General features: G+C 39.1%; 3 protein-coding genes and 1 long non-coding RNA gene across 4 annotated transcripts; 3 read left to right on the top strand and 1 right to left on the bottom strand.

The window, feature by feature from the left end:
* Positions 1 to 2,708: 2,708 nt before the first annotated feature.
* LOC135626369 (uncharacterized) lies at positions 2,709 to 3,610 on the bottom strand. Its single transcript, XM_065131603.1, has 2 exons — positions 3,454 to 3,610; positions 2,709 to 3,350 (listed from the first exon to the last, which is right to left on the bottom strand). Exons 1-2 carry the CDS (start codon positions 3,604 to 3,606, stop codon positions 2,913 to 2,915), a joined length of 591 nt encoding a protein of 196 aa, XP_064987675.1. The 5' UTR covers positions 3,607 to 3,610; the 3' UTR covers positions 2,709 to 2,912.
* A 4,651-nt stretch (positions 3,611 to 8,261) lies between these two features.
* Positions 8,262 to 8,750, top strand: LOC108951717 (RING-H2 finger protein ATL64-like). Its single transcript, XM_065131523.1, has one exon. It carries the CDS (start codon positions 8,262 to 8,264, stop codon positions 8,748 to 8,750), a length of 489 nt encoding a protein of 162 aa, XP_064987595.1.
* Positions 8,751 to 10,096: 1,346 nt separating this feature from the next.
* On the top strand, positions 10,097 to 10,567 carry LOC135626307 (RING-H2 finger protein ATL39-like). Its single transcript, XM_065131524.1, has one exon. It carries the CDS (start codon positions 10,097 to 10,099, stop codon positions 10,565 to 10,567), a length of 471 nt encoding a protein of 156 aa, XP_064987596.1.
* Positions 10,568 to 12,035: 1,468 nt separating this feature from the next.
* LOC135627246 (uncharacterized) lies at positions 12,036 to 14,124 on the top strand. Its single transcript, XR_010492563.1, has 2 exons — positions 12,036 to 12,474; positions 12,567 to 14,124. It is a non-coding gene; the product is annotated as an uncharacterized LOC135627246 (long non-coding RNA).
* The last annotated feature ends 8,532 nt before the right edge of the window (positions 14,125 to 22,656 follow it).

Raw genomic sequence — 22,656 nt, forward strand, 5'->3', positions numbered from 1 at the left:
TTTAAAGGTTGACCAGAATGAGGTCAACGGTCTCTCGATCTCTTTTATATCTCTTGGATTATTTGATTATTTTGGCATATGTTGGTTGATGGTCGTATTCATATGTCTGATTTTTAGTTTTAATATTTATAAGGGATCATTTCATCAGTCGGTCATTAGTATAGCCCGTAGGCTCACGAGAAATTGTCCGTTTTGGACGATAGACGTACTCGCATGGTTTTATCCTTTCAAAATATATGAGCTAAAAAAAAAACAACTTTGAGGGTAAGGGAGACCTGACAGACTTATGAGTTCTTGGTTCTCATGCTCCTCAACCAACGTGAGACTAACTAATATTATCAGTACTCCCTCAGCTTATAATCGAGGAGCCAAGTGCTCCCTCTCGTAAGCTCGGGAGTGAGTTTGTTCAGTTAAGGTACATGCATTGAGCCCTCTTTCTAGTGTCAATCTAATAAAGGATAATTTGGTCAGTCGACCATTGGTGCGGCTCGTAGACTCACAAAAAATTATCTACTTTGAGCAATGGTCGTACTCGCACGATTTTATCCTTTCGAAGCATGTGAGCTCCAAAAGACGCCTCTGAAGGTAAGAAAGACTTTACGGACTTACGAGTCATTGGTTCATAAGTCATTTAATCCCACATTGGTTGAGAAGTATGAAGATCAAGGGCTCAAGTCTACCAGGTCTCTCTTACCCTTAAAAGTATTTTTTGGAATTCGTATATTTCGAAATGATAAAATCGTACGGATATACCCATCGTCGAAATGAAATAATTTCTATTACAAATAATTGCTCATAATTTTGGCTAGATAAGGGTCGTCGATTATGATGTATGAATTTGTTGGTGTTTAATTCTAATAATGAGCTATTCTGGATCGATTAATTAAGTTAGCAAAAAGTTTAAGAGGTTAATTCGGAGAGTCTTACCAAAACAAAAAAAAGACTCCGATACATCCTTCTCTCCTCTTACAACTGTTGGATGCATCATCCAACCGTTGGATTTAAGGTTTCGGTCTCACTAATCTCGAACACCGTCTTGGATCACTAAATGTGATGGTGTTCAAGGTATATCTACAGCAGATTGGCTCCATTTTCGCCCAGATCAAGGTATAACCTACAGCATCCATGACGACTTATTCTCGTCTCATCCGAGCTACCGATCCATGGCGGTCAAAACTTGGTGCAGTGTCCTTATTACATCAGTGTGAGGAAGCGTCGTCAGAGGTTTCAGACGTCGGAAAAATGAAGTCTCATATCTGTACGAGAGATTTTGATGGATCTCTGTATACCTTTCAGCGTTGTAAACGTCTCTTCCTTCTGCTGTTTTGGGTCCTGTTGTTGGCACCGACCAAGCCAGGCTCATTTATTTCCTTTGACGAGAGAACCCTCGTTTCGGTCAACGAGCTTTGGCTGACTGCGCCTGTCGGTAGAAGTTGACGGTCATCTACGTGGCCGGCACGAAGGTGACATGAATGTACTCGTTCCATTAATTTTTAATAATATATTTTTATAAAAATAAATTCCGCAAAAAAAATCCATTATTTTCCTATTAAAAAATAATTTTTAATAATATATTTTATAAAAATAAATTCCGTAAGTTATAATCGTTTTATCGTAGATAAAACTATAAATAAGATGTTGGATATAATGTTTGTATATGTAACGTTCGATGTAATGCTGGTATACGTTTAGTGTCTTCTTATTTTATTTATGCTTTACATAGCTTATAGATAACTTATTGTCATCGCTTCATTAGCCTTCTCATCCTACTAATTAATCGTAATTTTTGACTCCCTCGAGAAAAAGATTATATCGACAAGTTCACAGTAACTGCAAATGAGGGGACAATTGAGGGACAATTGTGATAAGCCTTACAACTACGCAGAGACAGTATATGGCAATGGTTGACGGGATGAAAAATAAAAGTAAAGAGTTTTTTTTGGGTAGTATTTGCCCTTTATAAAATTCGTGTAATAATAAGATGCATTTCCGAGCAAAGAGAAAACTTAAAGCTGATGAGATTTCTTGGCTTGCAAGGACTTGTTAGTGGGATTGCTTTCCCAGAGAGACAGGTAATCAATCTCGTAAGCTTGTCGCTGTTAAATATAACACGATCATTGATTACAGATCATAACCCAAACACAAGACGATGCGACTTTTGTTTAGCGCACGACCGCCTCTTGTCACGCGCCCATGACGACTCCAATCTCTTACTTACACTTCGTCGTCCATCATATACATTTCTATTATTCAAGTCCAAAAGCCTGCCATGCCATGCCATGTCCGACTTCTCTTGTGACGTGATACTGGAAAGACGGACACACATCATTACCGCACTTGCACTTGCAGAACGAATTACTCGAATAATGCTACCCCTGTTTTTGTCGAATAATACATATATATATATATATATACCTCTCTTTTTTGCTTAGCTCATGTGCAATAAAACATATAAAAATAATATAATGGCATTATGCTAAAAACAAAAAAACACTCAGAAACTGCCAAATTGCAACGCCTTCGCATCGCGCCGAACCAAACACGAGCTTAGTTAGTTAGAAGGGCGATTAATGACCGAACAACGTTGCGATCACGGCGGTGGTTGCGCTCACTCGAGGTGAGAATAACGTCGGTCTCACCGCACTCATTGATGGTCCCAGTTCTTCTCACATCAAAGAGATTAAACGCGAGGTTGAGAAGAAAGACCATGGAAAGGGAAAAGCTACCATCGATTCCGAGGAGAAGCAACATTAAGATAAAAAGCTAGCCTTTTTGCGAGCCTTCGCCTTTCCGATTGGGTATGGAAAATGCAATCTTTGTTACGAGGTCTACCACCAGGAGGCCCACAGAAGGAGAGCCTGACAGGGCAAAAGCAAAAAGGAGGAGGAGGCGCACGGCTGCTGCGGACCCATTCAGGTGACGAGGTAGATGGGCATCGCCGGTGGGACCGCGGCGTGGGTCGAGGCGCGGCGGCCGTCGACGAAGCTGAGGTCCCTGAGGCTGAGGTAGGCAAGCCCCGCCGCGTCAGCGCCGACCTCCGCCGCCGTAAGCGGGCCGGAGCTCGGGCGGCTGGTGCGGCGCCCCCCGCCGCAGCTCTCCGTCGCGTATATGGGTCCCGAGACCGCCGACCGGTGGGCGTTGTGGGGCCGCTGCTGCGAGCGGCGCTGCTCGTCGGCTTCGGAGCTGACCTTGGGACGCCTCCAGAAGAGGAAGGCGGACTTCCACCAACCGCGGCGGCGCTTCTTGGACTTGGCGTCGTCTTTGGAGATGGGCTTCTGGAGCTTGCAGTGGAGGGAGTCGAGCGGGCGCGGGTCACTGCGCTTCGAGTGCCGCCGTGCCTCCTCCAGCACCTTCTCCTCAGGGCAGGCAAAACACACACCCATCAAAAACACGCCGGCGAAGAAAGAGTCAATGCAACGAAAGCAGAGGAAGGAGGCAGCAGCGCGTTCATACCTGGAAGTAGTCCATCTGGGGATCGAAGCCGTAGTCGCTGTAGTGGTTGGCCTCCGGCGTCATCGGAAAAACTGGAGACTTGTTCATCTTGCTTCCTCCCAAGGGAGACGAAGAGGCGCAGGGCGAAGGGCTTCCGAAACCCCTGTGTCTCATTTAAGGCAGGAAGGTCGCATGAACGCCCTTACGATCGACGTTATTTACCTAAAAGCCACCGTTGTCGGACCCGTTGCAGGGTTCGTCCCGCTTGTAGGAGAATCGGGAAACGCCATGTGTGGGTGGAACCGTACCTCACTTGAGAGGTTGATAGCAAAGACATGGCCAGTGAACGAAAAATTACCATCGGTGCTCTCTGTGGGGCCCGGCCATCTCATGGGCCCGGTTTGACTCCCTGAGCGGTGGTACATTGACCACTGTAGACAATGGATCATACCCAACAATCTTAAAAAATGGAAGACTGTTCTTAATATTTATTTTGGACATAAATAGATAGATAGAAGTTTCAAGGCGTGGAAGAGAGGGGAGGGGAGGGGAGGGGAGGGGAGGCAACATTGCGTGCCATGCCTGGCATAATAATAAGGGTAGTGGCACCTCCACGCACACCTTTTAATTCCCTTGGTCTGCATGCATTCATTGTCGCATGCGTTTGTGCATGAGAACAAGATTGGTGCGTCCACTTGAGAGGGCCCTAAGAGAGAGTCCCTTTCTCGTGACCTACCAACTTACAATAACCTTAGCTTAGCAGACCTATGTTTACATGCAACATTGCTTCTCTCTCTAACTGAAGGTAAAATTTATCGCTACTTAGTTGCGTGGGTCGCTGAGATAGATCTCTCATTACTGTTTGTGATGAGGGCAAGAGGAGGGAGGAGGGGGGGAACGTGGGATGGCTTTGAGCCTTTTGTCCCACCGTATGTCATTATCTCTGCAATCTCAGATGTGTTGGGGTATTAGATGTCATGTCCCTGTTGTCGTTATGATAGCGTCTACCATGTCGTAGCATGATGAGATCCATGTTTTAACCATCAACTGAGATGTATCACTTGAATGAGTAGCAACGAAGAAGAATAAACAAATAAAGGAGAATTAGGTTGGATGTTCAGAACATAAATGAACACTTGATCATACATCTTCACTTTCTTTTGCAACTTTCTAATTATCGTCGTCCATCTTTGATCATTAAATCTTAATAATACAATAGATGATAAATAAACGATAGCTACTTCCGAAGCTAAACCTCACGCTTGCTTTGGACAATCTAAGTTGCACCAAAAATTCGAATTAGAAAAATAAAAAAGAAACGAATTAGGCCATTTGAATCATGAAAGGATTGTTTAAATTTTTTTTTCTAATTACATTTACAATTTCCCCCTTACAAGCATGAAAGAGGTTATTTTGTTTCACTATTGTTAATTTTTTAATAACATCTATTTTTTCCACGTATTTACTCCACCACTATTATTTTGTTTTACTACATTATAAAAATTATTTTTATACCATTATTCATATAATATTTTTAACATACATTATGATTATATTAATTTTTAAAAATTATAAAATAACCTATGGTTTGATCGGTTGATCCACCGATTCATTGTCCAGTGACTCAAGACTTGATTGGGGATGTTTGATCCGGTTGTGATCTCTATAATAATGCATATTTTATGTCCGGTAGAACTTGATAACTCAAAATCCAAAACACTATAAAGAAAAGTGTGACCTATTTGATAAGTCAGATCAAAAATGATCTTGATTGAAGAGACTCTTATAATTATTTTTTTTAGACTCTTTACTTTCGTTTATATATAGGTAAGAATTTCTAGGGATCATAAAATCATGGATTTCTTCTCTCACCATTTGATAGGTCTCTCCTTGATCAATTATCATGGTCATAAAAATATGACCGTAGGATAAAAGAGAGTTTGACTTTTTTCTTATACAGATTCATGGTACATGTAAATCATGGTACATTATCTTGTTGATTTTCATGTTTAAAAGGTACGTAACTTTTATCTTTGGCCTATGCTACTTGATTTCAATTCTGACATAAACATTTTATATAATAATTTTTATTTCTTATAATTGGTATAGTGCCATATCATTGAAATATGAGTGATGGCTAAGAAAATAAATCTGTATATTAGATATATTTATGCATTAGATCTATTTTGATTATATTGAATTATTATTTCTATTTACGCTTGCACCATGTGATCCTACATCTTTCATATATTTGGAATATGCACGTCTTCCTCTTCATGTCTTTTGCCTACTTGCGAGCGATGAAAATCTTACACTCATGGGATTTATAAGAGACAAAGTCGTCGTGTTCGAGCATTAGAAAGGTGTTGCTTGGCTTTGGTTGATAGGTTGTCATCGATAGCTTATTGTCGATAATAGCACAATAGATAATATTATTTTGAATATCCTTGTAGTTTAGAGTTATATACGTAAAGATACCAACACTATTTTATAAGGATATATTAATCATTTATGATGGTAAAATCTTACGTGAATATTAGATATATCAATATTTCATCTAAAGGTGAAATAGCTCAACATTTATTGAAAATATCAAAGCATTAATATTGTATTATTTTTTTATAGTTGTTTTCTTTCATTTTATTCTTATACTTCTAGTATTTTTATTTTTAAAATTAAATTATTATAAATAGCTTGAGCATGTAAAATTTATACTAAGGGTTAACCTTATTTGTTGAAATGATTATAGATTTAACTACTAAAAGTTTTATTAGATTTTACGATCCCAATTAATTGGTTAAGATATACTCAGGTTCTAATTAAGCTTATCCATCAATACAAAAGAAATCCACCTATGTTGAGATGTTTTAGGAGATGATTTTGATGTGATAAACTTTCTATCTTTCTTCGACTTTCTGCTCTTGCATATATATAGGCAAGAATTTTTAAAGATAATAAGATCATATGTTTCTTCTCTAACCTTCCAATAAATCCCTACTCCATCAATTATTGTGATCCTAAAAATAGAAAAAAATAGAAAGAGACGAGAATAAGAGTTTAGTTTAGATTTACGATGGTGCACGTAGGTTATGATATGTTGTTTCGTAATATCCAATATTTCTTATTGATTATCGTGTTCAAGAGTTACTTAACTTTTGTTTTCGACTTACTTGATTACAATCGTAGTATATATATATATATTTTTGCTTACACTATGGGCTCATTTCATCCTCCTCTTCCTTTTTTCTTGTTGGGTCCGGTTCATACGTGGGCTTGGACAATTTGGGCCATAAGCCCAAATCAACTAATTGAAGATTAGAGAGAACGAAATTAGGGTGAGATTAGAGTAATAGCGTGCAGCGTGCGATCAAGAAAAGAGGAGAGAGAAAGAGAGAGCAGAATACTTACAGCAAACTCTACAATCCTAACGGTGCGATCAAGAAAAGAGGAGAGAGAAAGAGAGACTTTCTTTTAAGGAGATCCATTCTACGTGATGAAGATATGCTATCCTTGAGCCAAGATCTATGATCTTGATGTTATTCTGATCCTCTAGTTATTCTATAGAAGACATACTGTAAACCTGTTATCATTATTATTGATAGTGGAAGTTTGAGGTGAACTACGGTCCCGTAGTTTTTCTACATTCGATTTTCTACGTTAAAAAATTTGGTCTCACTGTGTGATTGATTTATTACTCTATTGTCTATGATATGTTGATTGATATTAGCATTTTGATATCAAGTTGATATTTTGATGAGGAACTTATTTTGATACACAAAGAGGGAGGTTTCTTCCCAACATTTCCCTCATACACCCTCTGTTTATTCCTATTTCTCTACCACTTCCTCTTCTTCTTTTCTCTTCTACGTTTATCATTTTCCTTCTTAGGCTTCTTTCTCCTCTTCCTATGCGTCTCCTTTTTCTTTCTCTTTTTATTCTTCATCCATCACTCCTTACTTGTTTCTCTAAACATCGATATGTATTAGTGTTTCATATATTGATATATATATACTAATCTGAGTAAATTACTAAAACTATCCAACACCTAAAGCGATGATCCTTGCCTGCCCTACCGATAATATTAGATCTATGTATGATTTTTATACGTATGTGATCTATAATCTTGTAACCAGATCCAGAGATGATGCTGGCGACAAATAAAAATCTTAGATTGGTGTCTCTTCTCTTCGTCTCGGTTGTCTCTTCGAGGCCTCAAAGCTCTGCAGCAAGTTTCCACTGCGGCCCAGTCAATCAATCCCCAACCCGGATTGCCCCAACATGACATAGTTTAATCCTTACGTAATGTCAATGGCTGAAGTCGTGATGATGTCAAGCGGAGAGTTCGACTCACATTTTCGAACAAGCCCACGTCGACGACTTGCTCTACTACCAATCTCGCGTTTGACGACGTATCGATACATGAATGGCGTATCTGATGGTCGCCACTTCCCATCCGTAGGGCAGCGTCCTCACTGTTCAATGACACGTCAGCTGCCAGTCAGTTGACCATAAAAACCTACTGTGGTCTCTTGCTCTTATACACGACAAAATAGATGCTCCGAATCTATACTAAAATAAGAAAAGAAAACATATGTATCCATGTCGTCCAAGAAAAAAGAAATGGATTGTGGCACCCCCATGTGATGCGCTTCAGCTGCGCACAACCCTAGATAGAAGAGAAGAGCCAGAATCCACGAGTGGGCCATGTATGGCCTGAGGTCAGACAGTTTGGCTTGCCTCGTCAAGATCGGCATCTGCATCTATTCTTCTTCCTCCTCCTTCTCCTCCTCCACCACGTCAACTACACCGTCCTCCTGTTGCAGAGGAAGATGTCAAGCTTCAGCGGAGCAAGCCTGAGTAGCGCTCCCCCTACGACTGCTGCAGACTCTCCCAGCTGGCTCAACCGTGGCCGCGGCCACGTCTTGTACCCTCTTCTCGCCATCCTCTGCGTCGTCCTCATCCTTCTCTTGTGCCATTACATGTGCCGGATCATTTGCAGCTGGAAGTCTCTGCGCTTGAATGAAACCTCCACGGTTGGCCCTCCCCCTGGAGTCAGCTCAGCTCGAAACGCCCGACCTAATCCCGCTACGCTTGCGTCGCTACCGATCTTTGTGTTCTCGATGGATGGCGACGAGAAGCTGGAGTGCAGTGTGTGCTTAGCGGAGTTCAAACAAGCGGAGAGAGGGCGGCTCCTTCCAAGATGCAACCATAGGTTCCATGCCGACTGCATCGATACGTGGTTGCAGTCGCACTCCACCTGCCCCATCTGCCGCTCGGCCATCGAAACTACAGCTCCCGACTCGGACGACACAGTATGATCGACGCTTCGCCTCTATTCAAAGTGAATTGATGTTAGAAGAAGCAGAAGATCTCGAACAAGGTTTTGAGATTGGTCTTGAAGCTTAAGATGTTGTATACGCCGTATCTATTCTATCTGATATATACAGATCCTGCATGATAAATGAAACCTCGTCGTCGTTGCTGCATGCATCAGCTTTTGTTTCGCATGAATCAGTCTCCGTATACGTGCATATTGTTCTACTTGTGTTTGCTGATACATGCATTAACCCATGGCTGTTTTCCACTAATTGTTTCATTTCTTTGGTTGAATACTGTAAGACATCTCCAAAACATCTTCCTCTACATTCGTGCGCATAGAAGAACACACACCAATACATGCTTATGGTTGATGAAATTCTTGACACAGCTGATTCAGAATTAAACTCCTGACACTTTGATCTTGCAATTCTTAAATGTTGTGAACTGATATATTTGATCAGCTCATTGTGTTATACTTCCAAGTTTACTGTACTGGGTTACAATGAACAAAGAGTCAAAAGAAAACTAGAGAGATACAACTTGATCGTACAAATCACCTTTATCATTTGATAAGGCCTTTGGCAGAATGAATCCAAATAAGCAGTGTAGTTATTGTCTAATGGAGAAGGATTCAGATTCATCCTATGCTGGTACATAGCAACGGATCTAATTTATTCGTCAGTAGTGCTGAGTCATAGAATGAACTAATACACGACTGGGGTACCTTTTTAAATGTTATCACTTGACATAGTATGACTGCGAGAAAGAAATGGAGTTGGTGCATCCCAAAGTCAGAACATCGAACGGTGATTATTGTCTTGATCAAACCTTCCAAGAATGGTGTATATATATATATATATATATATATATATATATATATATATATATATATATATATATATATAATGGAAAACCTCCATACTTCGAAATAAGAGCGTGTAGGAATCTTGTGCGTTCTTTCATGTAGGTTAAAACGTTCACCGAGGTAGCACCATAAGAAACAGAACATTGACTCTAATATTCTCCATCACCAACTCAAAAGACGATAAGGATGACAAGGAAGCTTCAAACATTCTCCTTCTAGCGAACATAATTAACTTAGTACTGTAGCATGAATAATCTACTTAGATCATAATGCATGAGAGAGAGAGAGAGAGAGAGAGAGAGAGAGAGAGAGAGAGCAGAAACATTCAAAACTTGACATTTTTATGTAGCCCAACGAAAAAGGACTCGCTGACTTCTGTGTTGGGATGCATTCCTTGCAAACGAGAATTTGCTGGCATCTGCATATAATTTATTAAGCTAATCGACCATCTTCCATAATAAAACAATGTCAGCGGCAACTATGAGGAGTCATCAAAGCAAGCTGCAGGATTCCTCTTCCCCTGAGCAAGAGGAACTGAGGAAGTCTATGGCTAAAGACTTCGGCGTCGTCCTCATACTGTCCCTCATTGCAGTGATGGCGCTATCTGCTTTCTGCATCCCCTGCGTCCTGAGTTCCTTGAAGGAGTGGTGGGCTCGTTGGCGGAATCGCGGAACCACCACGAACGATAACATCTCCGGATCTGTGACCACCGCCGCCCCTTCTCCCTATGGCCTCGACCCGGAGCTGCTCTCAGTACTGATACCCGCTCACATCTACTCGGCGGCCGCCACCCGCGAGAAGAAACAGTGCGCTGCGTGCATAACGGAGCTTCGGGACGGAGACGAGGTGCGTCACCTGGCCAGGTGTCTACATCTTTTCCATGTGGACTGCATCGACGTATGGTTGAGGTCGCACACGAGCTGCCCGGTTTGCCGGGCCATGGCGTTGTAAGGTCTTGTTGTCGCATGAACAAATCGTCGATCACCACCACCTCATACGATTGTTTCGTGGACGCCCTCAAATACCTTCATACGTACCGAAACTTTCCTACTCGTCCGATTCTACCTTTTAGTTTAGCTTAGAGATGTCAATTCATAATCAGACCAGATTTGATCGAGGAATATGATAATTTTTATATAATTTCCAAAAAATCAATTGGGATTGCGACGACGAAGGTCTCATTTCGGGGTAAAGGAGTAGCACTAGAACTCAATTACTTGCTAATGCACTTTGTGTTAGAACAGATGCATACAAGTACTACTAGGCAAGTGCGCTTTAGTGTAAAGAAAACATGAATATGGAACTCTAACATGTCTATCGAAACCATTACTATTTTCACCATATTGTTTAGTATTTTTTGGTCGTTTATTACTTCATGAGACACTTGATTCTTGTGATATGAGAGATTGAATTGCAAGAGCATGTCCTACACTTCCAAACTGTGCAGTCTAGCATTTGGAAGCTACAACTGTTCCAAACGACGTTAATTGTCAATGATTCTTTTGACTACTTAAATGAGATCTACAACATGCTGTCAGCTTCAGCTCTCAATGGTCTGTAGTCGATTGTGCTACGTAGGTTAAGACATTGAGAATAGAAGAAATAAGTACAGTGATCCTTCATTAGTGCCTCATAGAGGAAAACAAAAGAACACAAGGCATCACTCTCTGAATCATATTTCAGAAAGTATCAAGTTTGTGCTTATGTAAATTACGTTAATGAGAACAAATGAAGCTTTACCTCTTCAAAGCCCAATTCTGGATATAATTGGTTGTTTGAAGTCATGTAGATAGTACATGTTAGGTCAATTCAAAATTGATTGTCCGAGCTGGATATTGATTTGGAGTTAATCTAGACTTTCTTCCATGTTCATCTCAGTTCAATCTCGACCATGACTTGTTTTTCTAATTCTGGGAGTATCGATCCTTGCAAAACTATGTTGAGGTCACTTTGATAAATGTCTCATTCGATGTTTAAGTTAGTCTGGAGTTGGAAGAGTTCGGACGAGACTTGAGAGTAGTATTCAAGAGTGTTTAGCGAACATATCTAGAGAGCCTTTTTATAATAGACTCTCTGGATCGTTATTCCTATGATCGAGGTCAATCATGGGGGATTGTACATTTATCTCGAACTCAATTGTGTTAATGTCATACTAAATATAGGATATAGTTGATAACAGTCAAGATCTATTGTATTTCATTTCTATCAATAGTAACGTCTTACTGATTCCCTCGACCATATTATTGTGGTATAATTGTCATCCTCGTGCAAATCATGTGTTGGTCACAGGACACTAAGGTGTCATAATGTGATATGAGATATGAATTATATGATGTTAAGATATTGATCAAGGTGTCGACATATGATACTAAGATGTCGACATATGATACTGAGATATCGATCAACGTGTTAACCAAAGTGTCCGCCACCTATATGCTTTGAATGGTGAGAGATGACCTCAAATGATTCCGAGTTGTACTGTCCTTTGAATCTAGTCATCTTCTACTTACATCTTCCACCCCTTGTCTGAGCTCTTCCGTCTCCAATACTTCAAACATCCATCTTTTGGCCCAATATGGGAGATCACCATAACACCGTCGCCATCATAATATTGGCCATTAATGTTTGCAGCTATCTTCTGATATGGCATCCTTGCTTGGGTCTGTCACTCCATGGAGAGCTGTCGGAAGAACAAGATCACCACCTGGTCTTTCCGCGGGAGGCCGTCAATGTAGCGCCGAGTCCCGCCACCACCACACCGTTGCCTCGTGGGCTCAGCCGCGAAAGGATCTCGTGCAGACGTGGGAGGGAAGAATGACTGCGCTGTGTGTCTAAAGGAGTTCGACGACGTCGTGACGGTGCGGCGCCTCCCAAGTTGTTTACACTGCTTCCATGTTTGGTGCATCGACGACCGGCACTTGAGTTCATGCGCTTCTTGACCTCTTTGTAGAGCTACTGTTGATCCTGATCCTCCATACTGTTGACTCGGTTGGCAAAGCAGGTGCTTCGAAATATCATGTTTTTGTGGACCTTCCATGCCGAGTCTCTCGGCTGCATCCACCACATCGTTCACCTTCTTCAGGGTGAGATCTTCTTGATGAGATACTTGCAATTATTTCTTTGGGCTTTCCCCCTTTCTTCTACCTCAAAAAGAAAATTGTTTTGTGGGTAGACGATTCCTCTATACCAACCCAATAATTAATGGGGGCAGGTTCATCACGACCGGCTTCACAGGGATATGAAACCCACGAAGCAGGGTATATCTATCATTGCTGACGTGTCAATCCCTGATAGGATCGCAGTGTGGAGACCACGAAGGCCCTGGCCCACGCCAACAATGAAATCGATGAGAACCTTATCTTCGAGTTTTTATATGTCACGAGGATGAAAGGCGGACGGTTCCCACGTCAATGGTTTGGCGTCAACGTTACGGAGTTCTAGACAACGACACGAAGGCGGAAGGTTCCATGTTGCAACATTGAGGACAAGCTTTAATCTTGGATTCTCCTGTACTGCGTGTGACTCCTCTTCGTCCCCATCTCGTCGCTAGTGGAGTTGCTTTCTAAGTTCATTAATGACCCCTCATGTCATCACCGAACTTGTTGATTCTTCTCCTACCATACATATATATATATATATATATATATATATATATATATGATTAACAAGTTAGGATTAGGATTTTATTAGTAGCTAACACCAGGACTTGCACCACTTCACATCACATCCGCAGGACCACTCAACGACCGATGAGGTGGGAATTAACCAAGGTGAATTGGCATAGGGTTTGATTAATTGGGGGGTGATATTAAATACCAGGTGGGCTTGGCAAGTTAATTGACACGCAGCAACACATTCACAAGGTCAAGCAGCAAGTCTTCTCTCTTCTGGAGATACTCGACAACTCTATAAACAAACATCATCTCCGGGTCTCCCAGAAACCACCAGTCTGCTCTGAATGGTGGCTGCCAAGGAATGCCTGCTCTCTTCTTGATCATCTTGTGGATCTTCTGCACGGTCATATTGCTTGCCATCTCGTACTCCTGCCTCAGATCCACATGTGATCCTCCGCCCGGCGACCGGACTGCAGCTGCTGCCACCAGTACCGCCGCCGCCACCTCCAGGCTGCGGAGCTCTAGCACCGCAGCCAACACCAGCAGGACAGCCGGCGGTGGCGCCGGTCGGGATGTCCTCTCGGCGCTGCCGGTCTTCGCCTACTCGACGGCGCAGAAGAAGCTCAACTGCTCGGTGTGCCTGATGGATCTCGAGGAGGGGGAGAAGGGGCGGTTCCTCCCCAGATGTCTGCATGTTTTCCATGTGGATTGCATAGATGTTTGGCTGGCCACTCACTTGGACTGCCCAGTCTGCCGAGCTTCGGTTGATCCTGAAGCTCCTGAACTTGCGGTCTGAGGTTTTGGCCTCCAAGAATTCTGGTTTTCTCACTGTAAACGTCCTCAGATTGCCAATACTGTAAGAACATCATGCAGGAATACAGAAGATTTGATCGAGAGATGGGAGTAGCTTTCTTTCCATATAAATTTCTTTCCTTCTTCTTCTTCTTCTTCTTCTTATTCATCCGTATGTTTCTTGAAAGAGGTCTCCTCCTCTTTAGCAAGGGGAAGAACTCTTACCGACACTGATTTTGTTTATTTTCCATATATTTCTTTTGCAATCTATTTCAATGCTTGGTTGTGATGGATGGAATAGAGAATTAGCTGGGTGGTCCAAAACTCTTAATCCAACTTTGATTCTGACCGGCTATGGGACTATGTCCTTGTGGTGGTCTTGACGCCCAAACCTGATATGGATTGACCAAAATATCTTAATTTTTGGCTTGCAAGGCTGGAATCCTCGTTCTCTCTTTGCTCCATGAGGACTATGAATAGACAAAAGGACATAACTTGATGATGGCTAAAATATTCTAAATTTTAGATATATATATATATATATTCTGAAAAATATGTTTTTTTTTTTTCATTTGGTTTCTTATTTTCCTCTAATATCCTAAATATCCTTCTTACGCTTTCAGCATATCAAATTCCATTTATAGTCTGTGCATCGGTCCAATATGATGAATTGATCTACACGTTATAAAATAATTTACTTGAGAAATGGTCCGAACAAGACAACTGTGCAGATCAATCTGTCGAGTTGGTCCATAGAGCGTGGACGCGAATTATTTTATTGAAAGATGAGAGAGCCATTTAGTGTATTAAAAAAAAAAAGGGAGCAAATGAAAATTTTGAAATGGGAGATATCATTCGAAAAAATATATAAAAAAGTTTTGCTTAAAATTGATATATATATATATATATATATATATAATTCTTAAAAAATTTTAATTTTGAGAATTTCTCATAGAATGCACCAGCTTTAAAAAAGTTTTACAAAACACTCCTTTTTTCTATAAATGATTATTTGCCCTTGGTCTAGACTTATTGTTGTCTTCGTCTTGCACTATCCTTGTCGTGCTTGCTTACGATCTTCATGTGAGGAAGGAGCGGATGTGATGGTTATCATTATCTTTATGAACCCTACAGAACATTGTTGGATGCATGCGGAGGCGATGATGTATCCGACAAGATTCATAGAGGTGGTAATGGCGAGACCCAATAGGTGGGCAGGTGGGAGGTGGCCTCGTGCGAATTGGAGGAGGGTGGCTAGGTTTGGGCTTAGGTTTGTAGGCCCTCACATGAGGGCTACAAGTGATGATGACAAGAGCTACATGTAGCAAGCCCTCACGCAAGGGGTGCGAGCAGTGATGGTGGCTCCCACACCCTCTCCTTTCTTGTATAAGGGTTGTAGACGAGATATGCAAGGGGTGAGGCTAGTGGAGGCAATGACGGGTCCAATGGAGGTAGAGGCAAAATGATATTTTTTATGCAGCAAAGAGCGCTTATAGGAAATTCTTAAAGTTTGGGGCTTTTTAAAAAAAAAATTATATATATATATATATTAAAATTTTTAAATAATGCTCTAACATTGAGATATTCTTATAGAGTGTCCCTTTTAAAAAAATAATAATTTTACCTTTATCGTCCACTAACCTTTGCCTAACTCTTGGTTGCGCCTTCGCCCTATTAACGCCCTTAACCTCCCCCTTTACCCCTTAATCTCGAATAATTGCCCATTGCTCGTGGCATAGGTGCAGTTGTGCATAGAGGCCTCACCCTCATTAGACTCCAGTAGTTGCCTCTATCGCTTGTAGGCCCCCTCACGCCATCACAAGCCTCCTCGCTATCGACCACTGGCGAGGAGGGCGAGCGGATGGCCCATGCACCCTTACTATCAATCATATGGGTGGAAGGAGGGAGGGGAAGTTGAACTTCTTCATCGTCACCCATAGGCCCCTTCTCACACCATCGACCATGGGCGAGAAAAGAGAAGGGGTGGCCTATGCAACCTCGTCATCGCTCACAAGGGAGGAAGGAGAGGGACACTCTCATCATTTCCTATAGGCTCCCCTCATCGTCAATCGCGGGTGAGAAAGGAGGGGGTGTGACTAATGGGGTCTGCAAAGGTATGGGCAATACGACGAGGCGAGGGCATCTATGGATCTAATCAAGGCAGAGGAAAATGATATTTTCACATGACCAACGGTGCTCTACCAGAATTTTTTAAAATTGGAGCGCTACATGAGAATTTCTTAAAGATATGAACTTTTTTTTTTGAATTTGCCCTCAATATAATGACCCGTTTAATTCGGATTAAGATATATTTCAATTTCAAAGCGCTATCGTTAAACTTGAAGAGTGAGGCCACAGTAGTCATCCACGACCATGCGGCCAAGAATGCCATGGAGACTTCGACCTTTATCTATAAGCTACACGAGAGGTAGGTTGGTTGGCCAAAGCTAAACAACTGCCTAACGTAGTACGAGGAGTATGTCGATATAGTGGAGCACCTTGGTGACACCAAGGTCATGCTCGAATTCAAGAACTACAAGGACGTCATCAACTAGGCATCGATCTCTCTCTTTGATATGAAGACATGTCAGGACTAGTTGGGTAGTAGTATTATATGCTTGAATCAAGGATTTATTTCGTTTGGCAGAATTCTTGTTCTATTTCTCTCCTATTATAGTTTTAGATAAAGGTACAAAGTCAGAGTTAATAGTAACTTTATTTTTTTGTTTGTTGTTAAGTTACATAATTTGTGTTCTAAAAACCTTTCAATCAATCATAGATTTGAGTACATGATTTGAATGCATGATTTGGACATATGATTGAGGGAAATCTCTCCCTCACAACCTGTATAAATATGTATTACCTTAATGAATGAAATCATTTTCATAATAAATTATTTATGGTATCAAAGTCATCTTGCTTCAAGCAATGCTCGCTCTTCCTCGCCCTCCCTATTGTTGCTTTATAACTCTCGGTTTATGCTTCATGCTTTTGGATTCTAGCATTGCATCAAAGATGAAGATGCACAACTCCTCCTTGCTGATATCCTAGCGTGACTCCTTTCCAGTAGATTTATTTCACCTTACTGATCTAATAAGCCTCCTTTAGTGATCGACCAGCTTCTTCGGTGGTCCTTCATTACCGTGCAATTTTGCTTGGTGGGCGTTCCCTCTACTCCTACCTACTACTTAGCATCTTCACTCGTATTCTCATCCCCTTCTTATTAACTACCAAACTTACTGGTGCCTCAGATCTATGGTTGACCTCTCAATGATAGTTCATTACCTACCATCATCCTTTTAATTGCTCCATCAACACTCACAATCAAGAGAATGACTTAGGAGAGGAAGGAAGAGATTAACCTCTTCTGCACATATCAAATCAGATCTTCCCTTATGTACTTCTCATATTTGATCTCCTCCATCAGATCATATCCTCCTCTATGCACTTCTCACATTTGATCTTCTCCATAGATTAGATCTCTACCATGTTTGTATCCAAACTAAATCATTAGTTAGTTTTGGATTTCTCTTATTAGATCACAATATCTTTTTAGCATGTCTTCCTTCTCTATATTTGATGCTCCAATTATTATTTCCTCAGGAAACAAGCATTTATCTTAACTTACCGGACTCATATCTATTAATGAAATAACTCTAATCGCCTTCAAACTATCCAAAGGTGACAACTATACATCTTGGCGAGCATAATTCACCAATCTCCTCTTTGGATATGATTTATTATGCTATATTGATAGCTCTCATAGTTGTCCACCGGAAAAAATCTAAATATTAGGAGAACCCATCCCAATGAAAAATCTTGATCATAAGTTATGGCTATGACAAGATATCTAATTTTATAAGTCACTCAAGCCTCACATGTCGGCTCCATAACTCCACTAATCTCTTTGTGCAACACTATAGTAGAAGCATATCCAAGTTATAAACCATCCTCGTCAATCGCTCTCGCACTCGTATACGAAGTCTTTTATCTACTATGATAAAAACAACATAAGAGGATAGTACGATTACTAATTATATATAAAGTCTAAAAGATATTATAGATGATTTGGTTTTAATAAGTCATCTCGTTAGTGATGAAAAAGTTATTGTTCATACTCTCAATTGCTTGAGAGATAAATATAAGGAACTGTTAATAATAATTCAGGCATAAAACTCACCGTTATCATTTAAAGAACTATATGATACGTTGATTAATCATGAAACATATTTGAAACAAGAAGAGAGGAAGATATAACTAACTATCACATCTCAAAATAAAAAATCCAAAGGTAAAGACAATTAAAGAAATAAAAACTTTAATAAAGGACTAAACAAGATGCCTCTTGAGCATATGTACAATACATAGAGCCAAACAACTCAGGAAATAACTTCAACTATAACTATCAACAATTCTAGCATCACAACAATAATAATTAGTAAACAATCACCTATTAGCTTTGTGACAAAATTGGACATAAAATAAAATTTTGTTTATCTCGACCCAAGATTCAAGTAAACATCATGACTACTTCAACTGTTTATCCAAACAATTAGATTATTAACTTTGAGAATTTTCATCATATCATTTCTGATTTATAGGATTTATCTATCTACATCGATTATAGAGACAATGAAGACATCATCATTAATGACGATAATGAAATATCTATCACTTGTACTGGTTCCACAATACTTAATTCAGGCACAAGCATTTTTATACTCGATAATATTTTGTGTGTACCTCACATAAAAAAAAATCTTATTTCTATCTCTCAATTCTATAAATAAAATAACACCTCTATTGAATTCTTTGTTGACTCACTTATTATAAAGATAATATTTATGATATATAGGGGCATCCTTGGTCCGAGGCTAGAATAAATACAACATCTATGAGTGGTAGTCAGCTTCACAAAACACCTAGTTAGTTGCTCTTACTTCTATTGTTACACTAATTGATGTGTGACATCGTCGTCTTGGTTACTTGACATCCTTCATTCAACAACAACTAATTTCTCTATACCCCATTCCAACTTTCAAACCAAGTCGAATTGCAACTTATTGTGATACTTACCTTAAAATAAGAGTCACATAATACCTTTTGAAATGTCTATAATATCTTACTCTAAACCACTTGAAATCATTTACATTAATGTTTGAGACCATACTCAATCACCTTCTTTGTACATTTTAAATTTTTTTTATTATTTTTAGATTATTTTACTAAATAACATGGTTATATTCTTTCAAACATAAATCTAGTCACAACATTCTTTACACATTTTATAAAAGTAGTTGAGCATTTCTTCAAGTCTACTATTAAAATAGTTTATTTTAAGTAATTAGTTTTATTGAACATAATATCTCAAATCACCACTACACACATCTCAACTAATTGGTTTTGTTGAACATAAATATCGACACAGTTGAGACTAGTCTCACCATCTTACACCAAGCCTCCATGCTATTAACCTTTTAGTCAATAGCCTTTCAAACTATTATCTATCTCATTAACCACATGCTTACCCCAATCCTACAACACTAGTCATCATTTGAAATTCACAAAACCCTAAATCTTCAATCACTCAAAGTATTTGGTTGTTTATATTATCCATGATTACGCCTCTACGCTTTACACAAGTTAACACCAAGATTTAAGCCTTACATCTTCGTGGGTACTCCTTTGAAAATAATGTTTTTCAATGCTACGATCTTTGAACTCAAAAAGTTTTTGTATCATGTCATGCTATTGTTGTATCATGTCATGCTTCTTTTCTTTCTAAAATCTTGCTCTTTCAACAACATGAGCCACTACAACAACCATCAAACACTAGGTTTATATGACTATACCTCAAACCCTCTTAAGCACACCTCTCACTACATCAATCAATAATTCTTCTCTAAACCTTTACTCGATCACTCTAGTTCAGCAACTCCTTACTATCTCTATAGCTTCTCCATCTACCTCTCTACCAACTCACTCTATAATGTCCGATGAAATAACACCCTTAGCACCATAATGATATTTGTCTTTTTCTCAACCAAGTGACATGAAGTACATCAACCTGATCATGTACGTGTCATTCAACTCTTCACTAATTTTTATACATTCAATACAACCTAATAACACCTCCAAGCCTCAACATCAAATGACAACACATCAAATCTTTGATCTTCATGCTATATCAAGTTTTTTGCTTGAGCCTATTAAACCCACAATCATCACCCAAGCCGAAAAATCTTCACATTAACGCAAAGCCATATGTGAGGAATATGATGCTCGATTCTATAATGCCACATGGACCCTTGTACTAACTTATCTCACACAGAATATTATTGGGTGTAAGTGAATCTTTCGAATTAAGTGGAATCTAGATGGATCAATTGTCGGATACAAAGCATGTTTAGTGGCCAAAGGGTTTCACCAACAACCAAATGTTAATTTTAATTTAATTGTTAAACCAATGACAAGTCTACTTATCTTGAGTTTAGCTATCACCCAAGGCTGGTATATATGACAATTAGATGTTAACCATATTTTTTTATAAGGAATCTTAATTAAAGATGTCTGTATGCAGTAATAATCTTCTGGGTTCATCCACCCTTAATATCCAAACGATATTTAGATTACAAAAAGTTGTTTATGAACTTTGTCAAGCTCCAAGGGTTTGGTATACCCAACTTGGCTCAATTTTTATATTAATCGATTTTAATTTTAAGTCTAACATCTCTTTATTCCTATAACAACAAAAGAGATATATTATATATCTATTGATATATATGAATGATATTATCATCACATGTAATAATTCCATAGAGATAAAATAATTCCTTAAGTAATTGGTAAATTGATTATCCATCAAAGACCTAAGAACCTTAAGCTATTTTTTGGGAGTAGAAATAATATTCATAAACTTTTTCTATCTCAAAAAAATACATTCAAGATTTATTATTAAAAATAAATATGTAAAATACCAAAGAAATCACCACCTCATTCTCCACCATTAAGTCGCTCAAATTATATGATGTTAATGCTAATACAGATACCACACAATACCGATAAGTACTTGGTTCCTTGTAATAGTATTTATCTCTCAAACACACATATATTTTATTTGTAGTCAATAAATTATCATAATTCATCTATCAACCCTTCACTATACATTGGTCTGCACTAAAATGTGTTATGTGATATCTTAAAATGATTCTCAATCATGGATTTCTCCTTTATAAACACTTTACTTCATCTTCATGCTTTCATCGATGCTGACTGGGCAGACAATATTGATGATTCAACTTACATTATCTTCTTTGGAGCAAATCTAATCAGGTGAAGTTTTTAAAAATAAAATATAGTCACAAAATTAACCACGAAATCTGAGCCATCACTACTACTACTACAAAACTCATCTGGATCATCAATCTACTATACGAACTTGACATCAACTCCCAATCTACTCCTACAATATACTATGATAATGTTTATGCCACCTATTTGTGTGTCAACCCAATATTTCACTCACGCATGAAACACATTACCATTGACTTCCACTTTATTAAAGATCAAGTTGTCAAACGTCAGCTACATATTTCTCACGTTTATACTTCTGACTAACTAGCAAACTCCCTCAAAGTCTCTCGTACGTAGGATATTTTAGTTGCATCGATCCAAAATTAACATCTTGTTGAAAGTTCAATCTTGCAAGAGTACGATAGAAGAATATGATATAGGTAAATATAAAATGATAACTTTGCATTCTTTACGTATTCTAATCCTCAATCAATCTATGATTTGAAGATCAACCACATATTTGAGTGCATAATTTAAACACATAATTGAAAAAAGTCTCTCTTACAATCTATATAAATATGTATCTTCCTTTTACAATAAATTCTTTACATATTTCTTTCCATAGTGTTGGGTTCAGCCCATATGTGGGCTTAGACAATTGGGCCTTTGGAGCCCTAATCAATGATCAAAAGACAAAAGGTGAAGAGAGAGAGAGAGAGGAAATAATATAGAGAGAGAAAGTAAGGTTTGAGTTTTACGATCGGTGGCCAAACATTATCAGTTTTGGCCCAAATTTTATGCAGAGAATCCTTACAGTAAGTTCTATAATTCTAACGGTGTTGATATATAATTTAGCATCTCTGAGGTACTTTTCTGTTATACCCACTTTGTGAGATCTAAAATTCTCTTACGATGAGATCCATCTATGCGATGAAGATATGCTATTCTTGAGCCAAGATATATGATCTTGATATTATTGTGATCCTCTGGTTATTCTAGAGAAGACTTACTATAAACCTGTTATCATTACTATTGATAGTGGAAGTTTGAGGTGGATTACGATCTTGTAGTTTTTCTCACATTGGGTTTTTCACGTTAAAAATTTGGTCTCACTATGTGATTGATTTATTGCTCTATTGTTTATATTGTTCTGGCTGATATTTCTATTTTGATATCAAGTTGGTATTTTGATGAGGAACATATTTTAATACATAAAGAGAAAAAAAAAATTATTCCGCGTTAACAGGTTTTTCCAACAGATAGTGAGTTACACAGACACTCAAACCTTCTTCTCAAAAGAACATAATTCCTTCCTCTGTTTTCTCCCTCTTAGGGAGTTAC

Source organism: Musa acuminata, chromosome BXJ2-11, assembly GCF_036884655.1.
Source record: "Musa acuminata AAA Group cultivar baxijiao chromosome BXJ2-11, Cavendish_Baxijiao_AAA, whole genome shotgun sequence".
Taxonomy (NCBI): Eukaryota; Viridiplantae; Streptophyta; class Magnoliopsida; order Zingiberales; family Musaceae; genus Musa; species Musa acuminata.